At 40.5% G+C, this 21,022-nt stretch overlaps 2 protein-coding genes across 4 annotated transcripts; both read right to left on the bottom strand.

Annotated features, from left to right (window-relative positions):
- Nucleotides 1-810: 810 nt before the first annotated feature.
- epor (erythropoietin receptor) lies at nt 811-9,026 on the bottom strand. The gene is made up of 9 exons (XM_040045728.1): nt 9,016-9,026; nt 4,720-6,352; nt 4,471-4,606; nt 4,046-4,212; nt 3,548-3,699; nt 3,303-3,459; nt 3,067-3,154; nt 2,840-2,927; nt 811-2,717 (listed from the first exon to the last, which is right to left on the bottom strand). Exons 2-9 carry the CDS (start codon nt 4,823-4,825, stop codon nt 1,974-1,976), a joined length of 1,638 nt encoding a protein of 545 aa, XP_039901662.1. The 5' UTR covers nt 4,826-6,352; nt 9,016-9,026; the 3' UTR covers nt 811-1,973.
- On the bottom strand, nt 6,810-20,224 carry rab3db (RAB3D, member RAS oncogene family, b). 3 transcript variants are annotated; one of them, XM_040045734.1, is made up of 5 exons: nt 19,855-20,224; nt 17,269-17,531; nt 12,150-12,268; nt 8,465-8,598; nt 6,810-8,316 (listed from the first exon to the last, which is right to left on the bottom strand). In XM_040045734.1, the coding sequence occupies exons 2-5, from the start codon at nt 17,512-17,514 to the stop codon at nt 8,129-8,131; spliced, it is 687 nt and encodes a 228-aa protein (XP_039901668.1). In that variant the 5' UTR covers nt 17,515-17,531; nt 19,855-20,224; the 3' UTR covers nt 6,810-8,128. The 3 variants fall into 3 exon arrangements, with proteins under 3 accessions (XP_039901668.1, XP_039901670.1, XP_039901669.1); XM_040045736.1 differs by having other exon boundaries at nt 17,269-17,505; nt 19,855-20,223; XM_040045735.1 differs by having other exon boundaries at nt 8,474-8,598; nt 19,855-20,221.
- Nucleotides 20,225-21,022: the final 798 nt, after the last annotated feature.

Genomic DNA, 21,022 nt, shown 5'->3' with positions numbered 1-21,022 from the left:
AGGGGAAAAGACAACTTTATTATAGAAAAGCTCTCGCAAACTAACTGTGAAAGCTAGCGAGTTGTCAGTTTTTGCGCTATAAAATTTGTTTTCCTGCCATTTCACACTTTGCTGGACTAAAATAATTCAACAGTGTTGAGAATCGTGCTTTTAGAGTAACTACAATTTCAGTTGCTAGATGTTTTTGAGCAACAAAATCAAACAAGGATATGCAAAAGTATGGAAATCAATTTTTTGGAGTGATTGATGAAAATGGATATTGGCTTAAAATGTCCCCACGCCCTGCATTAGTAGTGGTTACTAGATTTCTTTTACTTCAAGATCCAAGGTTTTCTTGGAAATGGCAGCAATTTACAGATTTGATCATCCTCTCAAACAATTGTGATAAAAACAGAAAACAAAAACTGTATTATTATGTACAAGTACAGTGAGTTTCACACTTGGATATGATCCAAAATATCCAAAAGTTCTTAAAATTTAAAAAACCTCAAATGAACACCTGCAAATAACATATTAAAAATATATATTACTTATCAAAAGCAAAGCCAAAATGCAGGAGCAGTATAGAAAGACGGAGTACACCTGTCACTTAAAGCTCGAGAACTCAGATCAATTCAATTATATTTTTATAGCATCAAATCACAACAAGATTGCCTCAAGGCCCTTTATATTGTGAGGTAAAGACCCTACAATAATACAATGGAGGTTCCATTAACTGAAAGAGGGCATGCTTTTTCATAACTGCAGATGGCTGCCAGATTTGCCATAATTATTTTTAAAAAGACAGAGAGCGTTATAGATTTTAGCAAATGTTAGCCAAGCTAAGTTTATTTGTCGTTTTGGAATAATATACACTTGATGCTGAGTAATGTGAGTTTGGAAAAAAAAAACACAACTTTCTTTTTCACAGCAGTGATGATGAAAAATTAAGTAGCAACAGCTGTGATGACGAGCTTGTTCTTGCACAATGATGATGTTTGTACAAAGTTTCTTCTGGTAATTGGATGATTGAGTAGGTGCTATTTCACAGTTTAATGTCGGTAATGATACAGTTTATCAAAGATTGCCGAAACTTGAAGTTTGACTTTACAACAATGTAAAAAATGTGAAAGTCGCATTACTTCTAACAAGAAGACATAACTCCTACTGCTTTGTTCACCTAAAATTCTGTTATGCTGCACGGAAAGCATTATATAGAGAATGCTGCTCTAACCAAGCAGCATGAACTGCTTTAAGCAAGTTCATTTTTGTCTGTGTAGCTTTTGTGATGTGTGAATTAGGGTGCTAAACGGTGCCACATGCTGAGAAATATAAAAGCTCTATCAGCTGAAAATTATAAAAGCAGTAGTTAAAGCAGTACATTTAATCTATACCTTAAACATGATATGAAAACAAAAGTATGCTATCAATTAATAAGGAGAATGGTGTTAGCTGTGCCAAGTTTGTACTTCTTGCTCCTTTGCACTTCTGTGAACCTACAGGTTTTTTAACACTATTAACACTTACTTTTGTGCAGTCTTTCACAAGAATACCCCGTATTCATTAAATGCTATAAAAGGAAAACTGCTATTATATTGGCAATAGGTTATGAATAACTACTTCCTTATTTACCATCAATGAGCAGTAATTAGATAGCAAATTAATTATATTTGTAGAATATGGTGCAGACTGCAGCATCAGAAAGTGCTTTATAGTGACTAATAAAGAACCAGTCTGCTACCAGTATGCATGCTAATAAGAAACCTGTTAATGGTCAATATGTATGCCTTAACATGAAGCTTTACAAAATTCTTCATGGTGGAGAAACTCAAGAAGTTCAATCCCTCAGTGTCCTGTACAGAGTTCTTTAGCTTACACTGTGGTGTCAGTCACCTCCCCAGTTACTTTCGTAACAGTTGATGGGAAGCCATGTTGCCTTGGGTGAATATCCAAATTCCCTTACAGAGTCTGTTTTAAAACAGTTTAGCTTCCTCTCAGCCATCACCATGGACAGGGTACTGCCTCACCAAGAAGGGTTTCCTGTGAGCAGGGATCATGTTCTTGTACTCATTAGTGTAGACGGGCACTTTTCCATTTTCATCAACTCTGCTCATGGGGCTATAGTCCATTGAGACCCCAGAGTCTGCCACTGCCATGTAGGTGTACCCGGGGCCCTTGGCCATCCAGGCATGGTTTGGGTACTCAAAACTGGACTGGGAAGAAATGCAACCTGATCCAGAGCTTTGAGGCGCTGATCCCAGGTCAGAGTGAGATTCACACAATGCTGTATTTCCAGAGGGAAAAAGAGCCTCAAGGGGCAAGGCTTCCTCAAGGTTGCTATCCACGCGCTCATCGTCACTGTTGTTGTTGGCACTGAGGGTGACGTAGGTGTCTTGAGACTCCAGCAGAGAAGACTGCGAGCAGGGAACCTGGTGCTGGTGGAGTGCCCGCAAGCGGTCCAGTAACCAGTGGTGGTGCGGTGCGGCTCTTTCCCCATCTGTCTCGCCATCTAAATTGTCTTTTACCAACAGTGCTCTCTCTTCAACCCCATTCCTCAATTCCCTGCCCTCATTCCTGACTGTACTCAAAGCTCTAGAGGCCTTGGGTGGCAGAGGTGGAGAGGGCAGTGAGGGGCATAGGCTCAGTTCTGAGAGTACTTCCAGAGGAGAGGGGCATTCTTCTGAGTAGATGAAAGCTGGCGTCAACCACAAACCTCCATTGGTTTGCCCTAACCACTCCTATAGAAAAACAAAAAGAATATGATGGTGTTGATGTGAGCATGTTACATTAAGCTCAAAGTGTCATTGTGCCAGGCTAAGGCTCAGTCTGCATGGCTGTAGACTCTTAATATTTTTCTTACCTGAAAGTTCCCACCATAAATGGTAAAAAGACCCTGAAATTTGCTGTCAGGAGTTGGAATAGCTGGCCAAATCTTCTTTATAAGGAACCTAGAAAAGGAACAGACTCTTAAGATATATTTCACAACTTGTGTTTTCTGTTATTGCTACTTAAAATTCTTGAAGGACATTTTTTGAGACAATTTTTTATTTTTTAAGCAATCTGTTTGTGTGGGCCAGGCTGACTGACCTATGATGGGACAGGAGCATAGCAAGACACAGGACAATGAAGATGAAAGAGATGATGAGCGTCAGGGAGATGATGAGTGGATCAAATTCTAGGGGAGGAACAGAATGATCAATGTGTGTTAGATCACTGAATACGGTAAAAAAAAACCATGGCATCATTTAGTCCCTTTCATGAGTTGCCAGTGCTTTTGGGGTACATAATACATTTTTGTTATGCATTTTGATGTGAATAACCACCTGCAGGAAGAGTTTCCATGAACACTGGGTCACTCCAAGCACTCCAGTAGCCATTGTAGCTAACTCCATCCAGTTTTACACGGACTTGAACCTTGTACTTTCTACTGAACTGCAGGCCTCTCAAGATATATTCTGAGCATGCCCGGGCCACTTCAACCTGCAAAAAAGCCCCAAAAAGTCCATGTGCGGCCATCATTAAACCTGCTGCTCAGAGTTTAATGTTCAAATGGGTGAGGCTGCTTTACCTGCCCAATGTGGCTGTCAGCCAGAGAATAGAAGACCTCATACATCATGCTGTCATCCATGTACTTCAGAGGAGGTGGCACCCAGCTGACATTCAGCTGGCCTTGCTGACCTGTGCTGCTCACTGTTACATTAGCAGGAGGATCCAGAAGAACTGCACACAGACATAGAGTTGCATAGCAGTTAAGGGAAGACTGTTCCCTGCAAAGTCTCACTTTGAAACACTTCCCCTCAATCTATAGGTACCTTGATGCAATGCTGCATGCAAACTTAGTAGAAATGGGCAGATGATGGCAGTTATTTCAACCTACAGTACACAATTTTGTTTTTAAGCACTCAGCAGGTGCATAGCCCCTTTAACCATCACTTTGAACCGTGTTAGTGCAGAATGTAAGGCACAAATACTTAAAAACGTATTTAAAAAGCATTAATCTAGTGCTAAGCTTTGCAGAATTTGTTGGCAGGAGCACCGTTTGCAGAAAAAAAAAACCATCACTTACAGACGAGTTCGATGAGGAGGCTGCGATTGTGTATCAGTATTCCCTCCCGATGAACTTGGATGTCCATTTGGGCAAACATCTGAATTCGGTTCAGATGGCATACAATCAGCATTTTCCCACCTGCTGCAGGGACGGCACTGAGGGGGCACCTGCTGCTGTTTTCATTTCTGCTCAGGATAGAGGAAAATGGGAACATTGTGATAGTAATATTGTATTTTAGTTTTTGTTTTGTAAACAAATCAAGCATTTGGATTATTTTTTTAATAATAGGCTCTGAAACTGAAGCGGTAAAAAAAAACCCTGAAAGTATAAGGGGTATCTCCTGAAACCACCCTGAAATACTTTCATTGTAGGTAATATGAAAAAGAGATAAAAGGAAAAATCACCACATAGACTCATTTTATCTAATAATAAGTGTGACTTACTGGTAGGTGTATGTAAAGGAGTACTGATGCACAGAGCCAGCTCTCTCCTCATCTTCCTCCCAGAAGCACGTGAAGTCCTTCCTCCCTTCAGCAAAGCATTTGGGGGTTTCTGGTTCTTCTTTCAGGAGAATGGACACTGAGGGTGGCAAATTGGAAATGTGAGAGCACTATGTGAAATGGCATGATAGGAGCACACTAACGCCTTCCTGAAAAGTTCCAGAAAAAAAACAAAACCAAAAGATGCCTTACCTTTCTCCTCGAAATCTCGAGCGTCTTGGAGGGTGGAACCCGCTCGCGCGATGCAGGCTATCGCGCAAAGTGCCAACAGTCTACTCAGAATCTCACATGTCATCATGTCTTCTCGGGGAACAGAACGACCTCGGCCCTCTATTGTCCACCTGCATCACCGGAAAACAACCTGCCACAAACACATCTGCCGCAGCTCTCTCCTCGCTTGTTTTGTGTTTCGATACCATGCATAGCGCAGCGCGGTTATTACGCGCCTGCTCGTGAGCGATAAGGTGCTTATACGCCGAGCTGTTTACTTTCTCCTTGAGTGAGAACAGAAGAGGTGGGGCAAATAAAGTCTTTCAGAACTTTTTGGCATAGTGGGCGGGAATCACGCGCTCATTGATGTTTACAACATGTTTGCGATGCCTGAGATCTGTGTAAAGGCGCGCAGATAGAGAGTTGGATCGATAGATAGATGGAGATTTAGATGGATAGATAGATAACAGCCCTTTTTGAGGAAATGGTGCGCAAACACTGACTGGCCCGAGGAGGTGGTCTGTAGTCCCCTGCTGTCTCCTGGGACAGTTTAATTCCTGCATGTGCTCATGTAACAGAAACCGCTGAGTACCCACTCACACTCTGTACGAAGCAGGCCTAAACGGTTCCTTATCTACTCACTGCACCCCCGTGTTTTCTTGGTTTGGCTAGTATTATCAGAGGTGCAGACAGCCCTGTTTCTTCACCCAAGATAAGTAGTCTCAGCCCATCCCCGTCAGTTTAAATGCAATTCAGCACGTGTTTACATCACTTACAAAGGGCAGTATGATGACTGTGAGATGGGCACCGACGTAAAGAGCTACGTTTTGTTTAAATAATGACACATTTGCATACATTTGCTCACTTCAGTTTCACATCCCTTCCAGTCAGCTAAGTGAGAATTCTGTTTAGAAGCAGAGGCCTCCCTTGCATAGGGAAGGGAAGTTGTGTCTTATAGCAGGAAGAAGACATCTGTATTGTTGCGGAGGACAAGGACAGAATGTGGTTTCTCTGTTTCTTCAGATAAAACAGATGTTTGGGGTTAGGATGTGTGATTCCTGGTCATAAATTAAACCTTAGATGTAGCCATGACCGCAAAGATACGTGTGCAGGTTTCAGAACTCATTTATGAGATGAAGAGACTATTGTGCTCCCCCCCCCCGTCTTTTTTGTAGTGAATATATTCTTTATTTTCATAAACAGATTTCTACATTTGTCCTTGTTTATAAGATGCACTTTTTTCTTTCCAAACAATGGGTTCACCCTGCAGATTTAAAAAATATAGTAAACGGCACAAAGGGTCTAATCTCCCATCTTTTAGAAAGCTATCAATCAGGAATGTAAGACATTAAAATATATATGCCATAAGCATAAGAAAGAAAGAACATCTCTAGGACTAAAAGCTGAGGTTCAAACCTGTTTGCACAAGAGCGTCTGAGCACAATGGCAGATACCTGCTGAACTAAAATGTGATATCAGTGGACAGAGCAGAACAGCATGTTTCAAGCAGCAGTCCCCATCAGAAGCTCAGTAAGAGAAACATGGTTTTTGCATGCCATTTTAATACACTGCAAAACTGCATGATATAATACAAATAGTGTTATGAATTACTGATCTATTTTAGACCCCTGCATCAAAGCGCAGCATGCCACAGACACGTGATATGATAACATCTAATACCTGTCAAACTATATCACTATTCAGCAGCACATGCTGACACGAGCGATAAGTGGCCGCAGGCTCGTACAGTAGCAGGGAGTGGGCTGACCAGCAGTTAGCAGTGTGAGGCTGCTATCGCTGTACAGAGGCTATGGTTAATACTAACTGACAGTCAACAGTCTGCACATGGATGGTAATAATAAAAATAAAAAGATTTAAAAACAAAACAAAACAACAACACACAATTCTTGTATTCCCATCCCTGATTTGTGGTGAAATCCAAAAGACGCTCCAAATTTCAATCTTTCCCATCAGGATGACCTTTTCAGGAGGGTCAAACTGACCTTTCAACACTGAAATCTTGTCCAAACAGCAGGAACAAAACAAGATGTATAAAATACAATTATGTGGAGTCATTCTAAAACTGCATTTTATTCACATTGATTTATAACAGTAATGGGGAATAGAGTGATGCTCTGCACCGGCTCACTGTTCCTCCTGATAGTTGCAACAGCACGGTTGGTGTCCGGACTTATCGTCCTCACAGATCAGTGGTTGTCCCCCTTTCTGGGCACAAACACACATAATGTGCTGCACTTCTTGAAAACAGTCGTGTCAGTAACAAACAAAGGGAAAAAAAGATAATTCACCACATTGTAACTGCTCACCTACTAAACACAGTACCATGCTACAGTTAAGGGAGCAGTATGTGTGTGTGTGTGTGTGTGTGAGACAGAAGGCGGACAGAGGACATGTCACATGAGGGGCTTGCTGACACTAGTACATCACACTGTGTGGCAGACCTGACATTTAGTAAACAGCAAGAAGAAGAGGTGAAGTAGGTGGAGTAGACTGGTCACACGTGTTTGTACAGTAGTTATTACGCTTCTACTGCAGCTGATTTACTATATTCTAAGTGAGTCTAAGTATGTTTTGAATATGAAGTTTAGTATATCGATGTCTTTATGCTTGGCTAAATTAACCAGCTCTAGGCAGTAGTTTTACTTACCATATGCAGCAGTGGTACTTTTTTTTTTTTTTACTCCTGACAGGAAAGCAAAGTTCTTGTCAAACTTGCCCTTGAGGGTTGGCAATGCTGAAAACTTTCAGCACGCTGTGCAAGACTCCTTCATGTTTCCTCCCTTTAATCAGTCCCTAGAGGGGAGCATCCTGGACAAGACTCATCAAGCACAAAACGTCTTGGAGCTGCTAAAATCCATCAGAAATCAATACCTTAATAAATATTAGACCGAAGACAAGTCCTATTGGAACTTGACATTACTGGTTTCTACAGTATAACACATTTAAACAGTTCATCGATCAAATCAAAATTTTCAAGATAAACTGATAGCTAGCTTGTTGCTGTCTATAAAAATATTTGTCTAAGAAAACTGAATGCACTGAATAAATGTTTCACTAGATTTCACGTGGTAGTTAATGGGGCTACAGCAGTCAAAGAGGTGTATGTGGCGGCTTAAAGTCTGCAGGCTTAAAGTCTCCCTTAAGAGAAAGAAAGTGACAGAGTGGGTCTCTTCGAAGGAAAGACAGGTTTGAGGAGGAGGAGGATGTGCTGAAGATTATCTGTGCTGTGTGGATGGGGCAGAGCTCCGTATGGCTCAAGTGAAAGGGGAGGTGCGGCACTTTTCATGGTTGAGGCACAGACAAGTTATTCTTCAGTGTGTGTGTGTGTGTGTGTGTGTGTGTGTGTTGGGAGACTAAGAAGGCAGATGGTTTAGCAAGCACAGCCCCCGTGGCTCTCTGAAGGTGAGTCTTTAAGGCCCTGGTTGCTGTGGTTGGCTATGAGGTTGGCGTCTCCTTCCATGCTCTCGTTCATCTTCTCACAGATAACATCCACTAGACGTTCAAACACCTGCTTGACGTTGATGTTGTCCTTGGCACTGGCCTCAAAGAACTGAAAACCTGACATGAAGCAAAGTCACAAAGCTAAATGGTATTTCAGTTCATGTGCGATGAAAAATAGATGTACTAATGTCAGAATCTACAAAAAAGACAAGTCAAACGTGTCTGCAGACTCTAAGCTAAAAAGAAACAACACTGTGACACTAACAGCTTTTACCTAGCTCCTCAGCCAGTCGCTGGCCATCCTCTGTGGGTATAAGCCTGTCATCCTCCAGGTCACACTTGTTACCAACCAGGATCACCTGAGCATTGTCCCACGAGTATGTCTTGATTTGTGTTGCCCTGAAAGACAAAACCAGAGTTGCAAAGTCTACATGATTAACAGCAGAAAAAAAAAAAAAATGTGTATATATATATATATATATATATATATATATATATATATATATATAGGACACTCTGATTAAACTATTCTTACTATAATGATCAAAGCATATGTATATGCATATGTGTGCATGAACTGTACCTCTTAACGGGTAAGCCAATCAGAATAACATACAGTGGTCCCTCGTTTATCGCGGGAGTTACGTTCTAAAAATAACCCGCGATAAGTGAAATCCACGAAGTATTTTTATTTTTTACAATTATTATAGATGTTTTAAGGCTGTAAAACCCCTCACTACACACTTTATACAGTTTTCTCAGACAGGCATGAACATTTTCACTTTTCTTTCTTGTTTAAACACTCGAAGTTCAAACCTTGCAGACAAATAAGTCCAGTATTATAGAATGAAACCAAAGGCACCCGCAGGTGATGACGTCTCGTCGACATTGTTGTGTTTGTTGGGGAGAAAACTTACAAACACACAGTACAGCACTTCAGAGTCATGTTGCTAGCGATCGAAGATTTATGTAAATTTGACAAGCTGAACGCATTCTGTACTGTGAAGGAGACACAGCATGAGATCAACTGAAAATAGTCAACAGCCAATCAGGATGCAGAACACAATGCGCTGTAAAAAAGGTATGCAAAATTGCACACACACACAAAAATAAAATCTGCGAAACAGCGAGGTGAACCGCGTTTTACCGAGGGACCATTGTATACGCAAAACATTGTTACATATACAACAACTATTAATATCTATATGTTTAAAAAAACGATTTATTATAAATCCCACTGTTTTACTTCTTCATATACATCCTTTTCATTCTGTTATCTCCTTGCCAATGCAGTGTTGGGTCGCCAGCGCCCAAAGCCAAAGACATTTTAGCAACCATCACGACTGAATGAACCCTTCAGCAAGTAATACTACGTTTTATCTAAAACTTAATTTTTCATTTTAAATATTTTGTGGTTTTTGCTAATCATTCTTGTTTTGAATAAAGAAGAAAAAAGATATATAGGGCGAGTTTTTCCTAGTGTCAATAAAACTGTTGTTTTGAAAGCTAAATGTTTTCTCTTCTTTCTTGGTAAAGGATTCCAACTGCACAAAAATTTTCATTTTATAATGCACCAAATGTATTCATTATGTGACATGTCCCTGATACCAACCCACACGGTCCCAACCCTCTTTAGTCTGAGGACGTGGCATCCATGATTCCCACATTTTGAATCATCAGTCACAGAACAGTTTTCCACTTGACCTCAGACTGCCCTGAAGAGGTTTAGGCCAATCACCTGCCAGCCGCATGACAGAGATTAAACTGCATATAAGGACACAGTGAAGAATTGTGTTCACAGAGAATAGTATTCAGAATTGTTCCTGAGATCATCGAGTTAAACTGCTAGTTATGCCTGTTGTTAATGACGTTTTTTAAAATGCATTTGAAATGTATTTGAAATGCATTTCAAATACATTTCAAATGCATTACTGGTCTCTCATCTCATCTCATCTCCAATGAGCATTTTTTTTCTAAAAGCTATATGATTTCTCAGTTTCAACAGTTTATATGTTGTCTTTGTACTTTTTGTATTGTCTACTGTACTTTGTACTACTTTCAGTTAAATATAGACTTTATTGTACATTATTTACAAATTCTTGCATTAATATAGCACGGCAATGCATTTCTCATCTAATTTGGGCTGCAACTCCAAACCACAAGAATCTAAGCCCCCTGCAGGGGGTTGGTGGCACCCCTCAGGCTCCTACTAGATACATTTATGGAATCAATTTCTAAATCCTGGGTGACGTCCTTCTCAAATTATCGCATTCACAAGATTTTCAGAAAACTTGTCCTCTGCCCACTGATCTTGACGCTGGGATCACTGATTTTGAACTGTTTTGAGATTTTTAGTAGATATACCTACGGTATCAATTTGAAACTCCTACATCCCTTTGTTCTAAAGTTCACAAACTTCAGTGTCTACGTCAGGGTGACGACATTACGGCTGAGGGGTAAAAACCAGCTATCCAGTGCTGTTAAGTGTTTTTAAATAAACATTTTTATTTAGAATCATCCAAATATGATAAGTAGCATATTTGCTGTAGATTCACTAAACTCTTTGGGAAATCTGGCAGAAAAAATACATTGAGGTCCATACCTTGTTAGACAGTGACACAAATTTGAAGTTTGCCCACGTACACCATTGCAGTGGGTGTTAAATGATCAAGATATGATTGAACTGCAGACTTCCACCTATAACTCAGCTATTTTTATACACAATACATTGTTTTCAGATGTTCAAAATGAATGGGACAAACTAACATGAATTTAAATATAAAGACTTTTTTAAACTTTGTTGAAAATCCTTTTCAGACAGTGACACCTGAAGTCTAGAACCCATGGATGTCACCAGATGCTGCCTTTACTGCGGCCACCTTCAGCTGCTCTTTGTGGATCATTCTGCATTTAAATTTTAAGTTAATAACTGGGAAGCGCTCTGCTAGGTTGAGATCATGTGACTGACTTGGCATTTGAAGTATCTCCAATTTCTTTGTGGTATGCTTCAGATCATGAGCAGTTTTCTCCTTCTCCACACTTTTCTCTTTCCATTATTCTGGTACGTTCATCTTGGTTTCATCTGTTCAGAGAATTATTTTCAGAACTGCACAGACTTTTTTAGATTTTTTAGATGTTCTTTTGAACTTCCTCTTCTTGAGACGAACAGGAAGTTCTATATTCATATTCACCCTTTGTGAATGTAAATATAAAAGGACTTGTTAGATACCTTCTATATTTACATTCACAAAGGATTGATTGTAGACCTTGACAATGATACCTTCTCAAGAGTGTTTTTAACTTGGTTAGATGTTGTGAGGCTGTTTTTCTTAATTGTGAAAAGAACTCTCCAATCATGTATTTTGTCTTCTGTTGTCTTTCAGGCTTTTTGGTATTGCTGAGGCGGCCACTGCATTCATTATTTTGAAGAATGGCTCCTCCTAAAATAGTGCTGTCTCAGCGATAGGTTTACTTTTATTTTTCTGCCTTTTGATGGCCTCCCTCACTTGCACTGACATCAATGGCACCATCTTTGGGCCTCATTATAAGTCACGTTACTATTAAACCATTAAAGATTTTGTTTGTTCATTTCTTTCAATTAAAGCTGAAAATCTGCACTTCAGTCATATCTTGATTGTTTCCACTGTGGCTGTGTACAGAGATAAAACTACTTAACTTTGTACAATATATTATTGCTCTAACTGTATATAAAAAGGACAAAGAAGAACAGGGATGTCACGTTTACGCCTCAGTTCACAACTGACCACATGATGGCACTAACATACCAAAAACCCCTTCATGTTCCATCAACTGGCATCAACTTCACACTTTAGATAAAATACTTGAGAATGTATTTTTTTAATTGTTTTTTTAGATAAAACAAAATTACAAATACATAATCTAATGTAGACAGTATTAATAGTAAAGCTTTTCACTCATTCCACACTTACCAGTCCTGAACTGCGTTGAAGGAGTCCTGGTTAGTGATATCATACATGAGCAGGAAGCCCATGGCTCCTCGGTAGTAGGCTGTGGTGATGGTGCGATAGCGTTCTTGCCCTGCCGTGTCCTGCAATTATACAATAATACACAGTCCATGAAATACTTCATTCTATCTGCTTCATTCACTTTACATTTTTAAGGTTAAAAATCTCCAGTATATGATTTTAAACCACAAGGGGGCAGTATTGCCAAAACTAACCTGGGACTCTTTCCAAGTAACAGTTATCCAAGGTGTCAGCTTTGACTTGACACTACACAGTCCAAGTAGAGCAAGTTTGACAGTCATCCATTACAGCATTAATGCCCTATAATTGCATTTACATCCTATAATTTAGAAATATCTTGCAGGGATGGCTATTTTAAGCAGAAGGTGGGGATAGGGTTATTTTTCATCTAATGATGCTACTAGTACTCCTAGTTTCACCAGCTTTGATGATTCTTGTTAGTACTGGTTAGGTAAGTTCTTTTCAATTGTTTTTAAGTTAAATTCAAGTCAGATTTGTATTTGGTTTTATTAGACATGTACTGGTAAATATCAGGGTAGGTCAAGGCTCTGCTGCACTCTGTGAGACCTTCATGTAGTTTTTTTCTTCCAAACCAACTGGCTGCATTGCTTCAAAATGCCATTTCTCTGCACCACACAGTCCAGGGGAAGATGGCATTTAGATACGAGCTCCTGCCACAATCATTTCTCATCACACCGGGACTTGTGGCTTGGATTACTAACCACCTGGAGGCTGTGTAATATCACAGCCAACGGCTCCGTTTATTTATTGGACAATTAAAGCATAAAACATCAAAAAGGTAGAGTGAGTTGGTTGATTATCTCGCCGCCACTCTCGTGGTTACCTGGTAACCTTTCTAAAGTCCTTAATTTGCATCAGGGGCCTGTGTGTGTCTGATGTTTTCCTCATTTTGATGAGGAGGAAGAGTGGGTTGTCCAGGTAACCAGAGGGCTTTGAAGGTTATGAATGTTCCATTACAGCTAGGACTGCTCTAGGTGGACAACCAGAGCGATCCTTCTCACTTTACGAAAACAACTAACACAGAGGGCAGTCTGCTGGTAAAATCCCTCGAGCAGAGTGCTCAAGTTTATTCTTTAATCTTTCCAGAGCCTGCTCTGTCAGAGTTTATTTTTGTTTCAGTAACGTGTGATATATCCCAGGTCCATCTTTATCTCATCCACGAAGGGATGATCAAATATTTGGCAGCATAATAGCATTACTAACCAAACAGTCAGTCTCCAAGGTTGCTACAATAAACCCCAAACAGTAAACAAAAGCTGCTCCCTCGTGTGCATATATGCGATGACAGATAGGGAGGAGTTTAAATTAGGCTTGTGCACAATCAGAAGCTCTGACGTCTCTGGGACCCTAATCTTTAAACATGCGTCACCTGCGTTTATATAAGCGACCAGCATGAAGCAGTGGCACACACAGGACATCATCCCTAGGGATAGCACGCCCAGGCATATGTGCGGCAGTATTTATGCTAAATGTGCAAAAGGTGTGTGTGTTTGCTTAAAGAAAGGAAATGTATTTCCATGACATGAGAGCAGGGATGTACACAGTGTGTGTGCACAGTGTGTTCATATTGTACACGAGTTCCTGTATGTTCATGCACTGTGCAATGGCCACGTGGCGCGTTATCAGACTACTTTCCATGATACACACAGTGAGGCTGGCAGCTGGCACAATGGCTTAATCTGCAACTCTCTTTGTCAAAGGCTCTGGTGAATTCTCTTATGTTAGGTAGCCAACTTTAATTTAGCATTCCTGAATTATTACAGAGTTAAATATTAACACGATGTAAAAGAGTGCTTGTTTTAAGACATGCCTGCTGCTCCCACACCCTTTAAATACACTACTGAGTTCGCAGTCGATCTTCGCTATGGCTCAGTGAGACGCTGATAAGGAACTTCCTCTGCTTCCTGAGCCTAGGAAATACCAGGTTTCTTTGTCATCCAACAGCGCCATCAGTACTGCTGCTTCTGTAGAACCCCATAACAATGTCCTCTAATTATTGAATACAAAGTACACAGTCAAGTTAGTTACTGCTGTTTTTTTATTTCCCTCCTGATCAGCTGTTAGACTAACACCACTAACACTGCATGTCATTTATAAGAGACACAGTTTTAGTAAATGGTAAAAATGGCCCGTATTTGTATAGCGCTTTACTAGTCCCTAAGGACCCCAAAGCGCTTTACACAACCAGTCATCCACCCATTCACACACTAGGTGACTGTGTGTTTTGGTGTGGGCTCCTCTCGCCTGCTGATTCATTCGGGTCACTCTTTGTGGATCATACAGTGGCTCACAGATTGCTGGTTTGAATGAATCATCTGTTTGATCAGCCTAAACAATGTATATAGACAGGATTTGTAGCATAGTGTGAGGGAAGGTGAGCTGCCAGGATACACCTTATAGTACAATATGAAAGCCCATTCCAAAGTTAACTTTGTTAGTAAAGCTGTCAGTGGGGCTGATCAATCATAGAAGCTGATTCCTGCTGTTTCTCAAGTGCTAACTGTAAAAAGGTGTAAAAGTATCATCTCAAAAACTGGCACAGGCATTTAAAGGTACCCATTATAGTTCTCTGAAGGTGGAAGTTTAAAAGAAGAACAAAAAGAAACTGGGGTGAAACAACAGAGTTTGACATATTTTTTTTGCCCCAGCCCTGGTCCAACACTGAATCCTAGATTTCCCATAATGCAACTACCCATCGATTTTTTAAAAACTAGTAATCCACCCATGCCATCCTGTCACCATGTTGCAGATAAATTTGAGTGACTTAACCAGATGTTACCATAGAGTTTAAAAAGTGGGGTCAGCCACTGAAGTTCCTTTTGAAGCCCCAACTCTATTTTGGCTGTTGTTACGGCGTGGGGTGGATCCTCATATAATAGTGACCTGTCAAAATGCTTTTTCATGTAATTTACTCTAAATAAACTAAAATTTAAAAAACAAGCATAATGTTGTGTTGACGTTAATAACTGAGGCGGAAAACTCATTGGGAAAGTGTTTACTGAGGTCATAAATCAAGCGAGAAGCAGGGTTATTCTTTCAGAGACTTCAACTCAGTTTGACTTCTTTTTGCAACTATGGCAGTAGTTCCTGAAAGCCAGGGTTGTGCAACTACATTTAAATTAAATTACAATTAGAACTTCTAATGATTATGGCCAAGATGACAGAAAGAGAGACTTTGGTTGACAAAAAGTTTTCAAATGTAGAGTTATTGTGTTAAAGATTCGAGACCTTAATGCTGAACAAAATAATTATGATTTTTTTCCACAATCGAGCAGCTCTATTTAGAAGACCATCTCACCGACTTCACTTTTCAGACCTTTCCGGAGTTTGCATCCTCTCTACAGTACATCATCTTTTAGTTATAGTCTACAGTGCTGACCCACAGTAGACATTATACAATTAATGTAAGGCTTAACAGTTTTATTCATAATAATCAAACTGTTCACAATCTAATTATGTGTGTTTTGATATTTTTATCTTAACTGTATGACTATTAGGGGAAGTAATGTCTGCTTGCCCGTCAAAGAAATGACAAATTCATGAAAAGCATCGATAGCAAATTCTCCAAAATCATGATCTTGTGTGATAAACATGCATGACAAAATGAGTTAGCAAAGAGGAACAGTGGTGTGAAGTACAGCAACAACATCAACTGTCGAACGCAACACGCAACAATACTACAAACTGTAGCTCAGAAAAACAGCTGAATCAACACCTGAAGACTTCAACAACAAGGAAGCATTATGTGCTAATGTGACTGTGGAGCTACTGTACTGTTTCAGATGATGTTTAACTTACAAACAACACCATCACAACACCTTGCCTGCTATAAATGCTGCACACAACGTATTGCGTCAGTGTCTACGTGAAATGTACAGCAACTAAACAATGAATACATCTTACTTTCTCAACCTTGGGAGCAAAAGAGGAAGGAATTTGTGCCCAATTTGTCAAAACACATTTTATATTTAAATGAAGAGGACATCATAACCCACGATAGAGAACACTTTTCCACCTTGGCATCCAGGTGACACTGTAATCAGCAGATAAAGTTAGTTAAAGCTAGTGAACAGTCATGTGAACAGTAGCTAAGTATCCAGAAATTTATCCTAAGATTTAGTAGAAATTGTATCTGCTTGGACAGTGATGTCAAACATAAGGCCCGAAAGACAATCCGGCCCACTAAACGGCTTTGGAAAAAATTTTCTATTAATTGACAGAAACCTTCTGTTTTATAAATACAGCACAGTCTGGAGATTGAGCTACCAGAACTTTTTCTGTAATTTTACACATTTACCTCTTACAGCTTAAAGTCCAAATCGTATGGACAGATTTCTTTCATTTACCACAGGAGCATTTCTTTAGCATGTAGAAAACCTAAGAAATACTGTTGAAACTGCATGTATGTAAATGTGTAGTTAAACTGACCACTTGTCCAGCCCACGTAAGATCAAAATATGGCCCACGATGTAAAATGAATCTGATGTAGAATGAGTCTGATGTCCCTGTTCTAGGCTAACACGTTCACCATACCGATACAAAAGGTGGTCAAAAAAGTGTCAAAAAACATTCATACCATAACTTTTCTTAAAGGCACGGTACCACTAGATCTAAGGAAAAACAGGCAAACCCTGGCTTACAACTACAACTAAAACTGTAGTAAGCACCACCATCCATCTCCTTTAAACAAATGTTGACACTTAGCAGATGCGTGATAATGGGTAGGAAGTATAAATGCGTATAAAACATGAGGAAGTCATGCTTTTTACATTTACACAATTCACAGGTTACACTTGCACAACTGCCAAACCACAGTTTGAGAAAAATGTATTTTTAAGACTTTTGTTCAGTAAGAGGTGGAAGACTTAACATGTTCTAAACCAATAACACCTTTAGAAGTATGGAGCATCCACTCTGATTTACAACAGCTTATCACAGAGTACACATGAAGCTCCTCTTCATTCTGGCAAACAAAAAGGCAGAATGAACTGATGCTGTAGCTTGGCAGAGAGAACTTCTCATTTATCTCAAATCTACCCACCCAGATCTGCAACTTGATCCTCTTGTCATTGCGGAAGACAGTCTTGACCTTGAAGTCAATGCCCACGGTGCTGACGAAAGCGGAGGTGAAGGAGTCGTCGGCATAGCGGAACAAGAAGGAAGTTTTCCCCACGCTGCTGTTGCCAATGATCAGCAGCTTGAACATGTAGTCAAAGTTCTGGTCGGCTGCATCCTTCTGCGAGGGCTGCTGCTGGAGCCGCGACTCAGTTGATGCCATCTGGAGCATTTACGAGAGGGCAAAGTCTATGTGAAAAATCAGGATAAACTAAAGCACTTGCTTGAAACATCCTACCAAAATCAACTAACGGCATCACAACTGCATTATCACATCCCTCACACTGGTTAGTGGTTACAACTAGCAAAGCAGCAGCTGCATGGACAGACAATCAACGCACAAACATAACACCTCTGTTCACAGCTCTCACACACATAGAAAAATGTTTAGTTTGCAGATTTCTACTGAGGAAAAGCAGAAATCATCATTAATTTAAAGAAGCAGAGAGGAGGAAGTGATTGGCATGTACGCACGCTGAATGACTACTTCAACTAGAAGTTGACTTGATGATGTTGTGACTTAACTAAACAAAATTGCTGATTGTATATATATTTTCATTCGATGTGCCATTTATACACACACTAAAAACCTGAAAATTTCCTTTAAATGAAAGTACAGGACGTCCTGCCATCTGTCCAATCGCTTCATTACAGCCATTAATCTCAGTGTAATCTCTTCTGGGGCAAGTGTGAGATTACCTGCCATCAAACCTTTTATTGTCAGTCAACCAAACACAGGGAGGAGGAGGGCAGAGAGCTGGCCATGTGCGTCCATTCAAACAGACACACACACACACACACAGCAGATCAATCGTTGCAGCTCAGCCGTGCCTCTCTCTGGTCAGACCCGTCTCCGTGGAGACCAGACTTTGACTCAGCTGCCCGCAAGACCCATTAGCGGTCAAGGCAGTCAGTACGCTCAGCTTTTAACTGGCCAGATGGAGGTCTCCAGAGCTCGACACAGATATCTATCTCACTACCATGAGAGCTAAAGAAAACAAAATAAGGAGGAAAGAGTGTATTCACTCTGTACTGTCAGAATAATTGCCATACAGGGCATAAGAGGACAAGTCTGTGTGTTTCACTTGTTAAGAACTCTGTCTGTATATAAGTGTAAGACCACCTTTTTAAAAGTAGCTGCAGTTTAGCTGGAGGGTTAATCCAGACTTTCAGCCTCACTTCAGTTGAGCATTTTAAATTGCCTCTGTGGGTTTTGTATTGTAAAACTGTGTGAAAGTAAAACAAGTTTTCTTTCCTGCTGAATGTGAGCCCTAGGCACACCTGCTATACCCTCTCACGATCCTTTTAAATGGAAAAATGTGTTTCTAGGTATTAAGGGTCCTGGGCCCCACACCATGTCTCCCAATTCTTTCTAATCTCTCAGGATACTGGCTCTGAAACCCTGAATCACATGATGCCTGTGCAACTTGAGGTACATTTTTCTGCTCAGAAATCACATAACATTGATTCACTCATTTTAAAGTGATGTTTCTTAACTATCTTAACTTCCACTCTACTGAGCTCGGCTTAAGGCTGCAGTACACCGTGTCACTTGTCCTTTGTGTTTACTGTGCAGCGTAGAACGCCTGCAGGCAGAAGCAGACTCACATAAGCTTGCTGACGTTTCTTAAAATTTTAAGAAACTAAAACTTTAAAACTTGTTCATTACATGTTGTAGAGATTACAAGAATTTAAAGTGCTTTTCCTGTTGTGGTGTTGCTCAGTTCTGCAGAGTCAAGTTACTTCTGGGTATGCAAATGATCTTTAAAAAAAAAAAAAAGACAATTGCAAAGCAGGACAGTTATAAAGATTTCTTTCTATGGTCAAAGTACCCAATGTGTCTCTGAAATAAGTAGAACAATATGAGGAAATAAAAGCAGCTTATTCAAACATCACCACAGGACCAGGTCTCAGTGAGCAGCTGGGAAGACTAAGACAAGCACCTGCTCTCATACCACAGACTAGCCATCCTCCATGAAGTGAAACTGGCCATTCAGGGAGCTGCAGAGTGGATGAGAATGGGAGCTCCTTTATTACACAAAGGAGCGTCATTAACCCCAGTAAAACAAATAGAGGCCATTATGGTATATAGAGCCTGATGGCAGTGCGGCCAGATCCCTCAGCTGGCATTGTTTGCTGAGCCAGAGGCAGCAGTCTGCCTGAACCAACAGGAAATGACCATTATCGATTAGTTGGCAGCAGCACATCTGTTCTCTCATTAGGAGCAGGACCGAGACACAAACACAGATGGAAAATTCAGGCTTAGGCTTCAGTACTATCTCGATACTGGGTGAAAACAAAACAAAACAAATAACAGCTTAGTTTATGTCAACATATTTCCTGCAAAACGAGAGTGTGTATTATTACTCTGTAGGGATAAGCCTACACAGATAAAGGATAAAGCCTAGGGATAAAGCAGGAAACATTGAAGTTTTAGTAAAGGTTCCCAGTTAGTAGTCGGACATGAAGGAAGCACTGTGCAGGAAAACAGCTGGGAAAGGGAGAAACGTACCTCTTTTTTTGCGGAAGAAAGGAAACGTCCAACTCGGTTCCCTTTCTATTTCTGGTATCTTCCGTCCGGTAATACGCGGAGCAAATGACCTATTAAAGTCTGCTAATAAAGTGCACCTGAAATATCCCTCCCCAGCGGCAGCAGCACCCGCAGTAGCCGACCTGTTTCCCTTCCTCAACAAGAACTTTTCTTTTCCTTCGCTTCGCTGTTCGCGGACTACAACCTGCTCTCGGTTTGTGGACAGCTGGGGCTGAAGCCGCGGCTCTCGCTGTGACAGAGTTGGTGCGGACACTCAAGCACCCTAAACGCCACGACACTGTGTAGGTCTGCCACCAGCGCGAGGAGGAGACAGGGCTGTCCAGCGTGCGTGCGCAAGTGCACGCGCGAGAGCCACACACCCTGAATAAACAACACAAGCAATTTCTAATATCCTTACGCAGACGTGAAAGACTCAGTAGTTAGTTCAGAATATTATATTATATTATATTATATTATATTATATTATATTTACTCCTATGTTTTCACTATAGGCAGGGCTGCATTAGCATGGCAACACCCCCCAGTTCGCTGTGTAACCCTGTGATATTTACATTAATTGTTTCCTTTTTTGTGAAAGAGGTGATACTTAGGTTATTTTTCTTTCCCCCAGAGAGTTTGATGATAACATCACTCTGCCCCAGCAGCTGTTGCATGTATGGAGATTAGCACTGGGGGTGGAAACAGCTAACTCCTCTTTGTTTAATGAATAATAAGTCCCTGTACAAGCACCTTTAAAGGAGTACAGCAAGAGCCTACTATGAATGGATAACAAGCAAATCTTTATTTGCTTTATTTGTGGTCAGGCTTAAAGCTTACTGTTGTATTTTGTTCAATTGGTGCCAGTAAAATGATACTTTGTGGTTCTATGCTGAGTGCCAGACTGACTTGTCAAGGTATAGTGGGGGTGGGGGAGCCAAACGTTCACCATGTAGTATTCACTGTAACCAAGATTCATCCTTCCAAACAATCACAGCCTTTCTGTGTCATTTTAAACTAAACTACCAGTAATGGGCTCCACAGCTAAGTGCATTTGGATTGCAAGCTTGGTGGCGTGAAGTACAGCTGAGTGTAAGAGAAGTGACCAGCTCTCTGCTTTCAGAAGGAACTACATCTGGGGGGGAAAGACAGA

This window comes from Simochromis diagramma, unplaced genomic scaffold (genome assembly GCF_900408965.1).
Source record: "Simochromis diagramma unplaced genomic scaffold, fSimDia1.1 OVJJ01000150.1, whole genome shotgun sequence".
Classification (NCBI taxonomy): Eukaryota; Metazoa; Chordata; class Actinopteri; order Cichliformes; family Cichlidae; genus Simochromis; species Simochromis diagramma.
Note: the sequence above shows the minus strand (reverse complement) of the source record. Positions and strands in the feature narration are given on the sequence as shown.

What these genes read in the sequence shown, in the direction of transcription:
- rab3db (XM_040045734.1), bottom strand. Translation starts at nt 17,514, where the DNA reads ATGCTCCAGATGGCATCAACTGAGTCGCGGCTCCAGCAGCAGCCCTCG. An exon ending in TTCAACGCAGTTCAGGACTG is followed by an intron (nt 8,599 to 12,149) that starts GTAAGTGTGGAA and finishes TTTGTCTTTCAG; the next exon opens with GGCAACACAAATCAAGACAT. An exon ending in TGAGGAGCTAGGTAAAAGCT is followed by an intron (nt 8,317 to 8,464) that starts GTTAGTGTCACA and finishes GCTTCATGTCAG; the next exon opens with GTTTTCAGTTCTTTGAGGCC.
- epor (XM_040045728.1), bottom strand. Translation starts at nt 4,825, where the DNA reads ATGATGACATGTGAGATTCTGAGTAGACTGTTGGCACTTTGCGCGATA. An exon ending in TCCTTTACATACACCTACCA is followed by an intron (nt 4,213 to 4,470) that starts GTAAGTCACACT and finishes TATCCTGAGCAG; the next exon opens with AAATGAAAACAGCAGCAGGT. An exon ending in CATGGAAACTCTTCCTGCAG is followed by an intron (nt 3,155 to 3,302) that starts GTGGTTATTCAC and finishes TTCCTCCCCTAG; the next exon opens with AATTTGATCCACTCATCATC.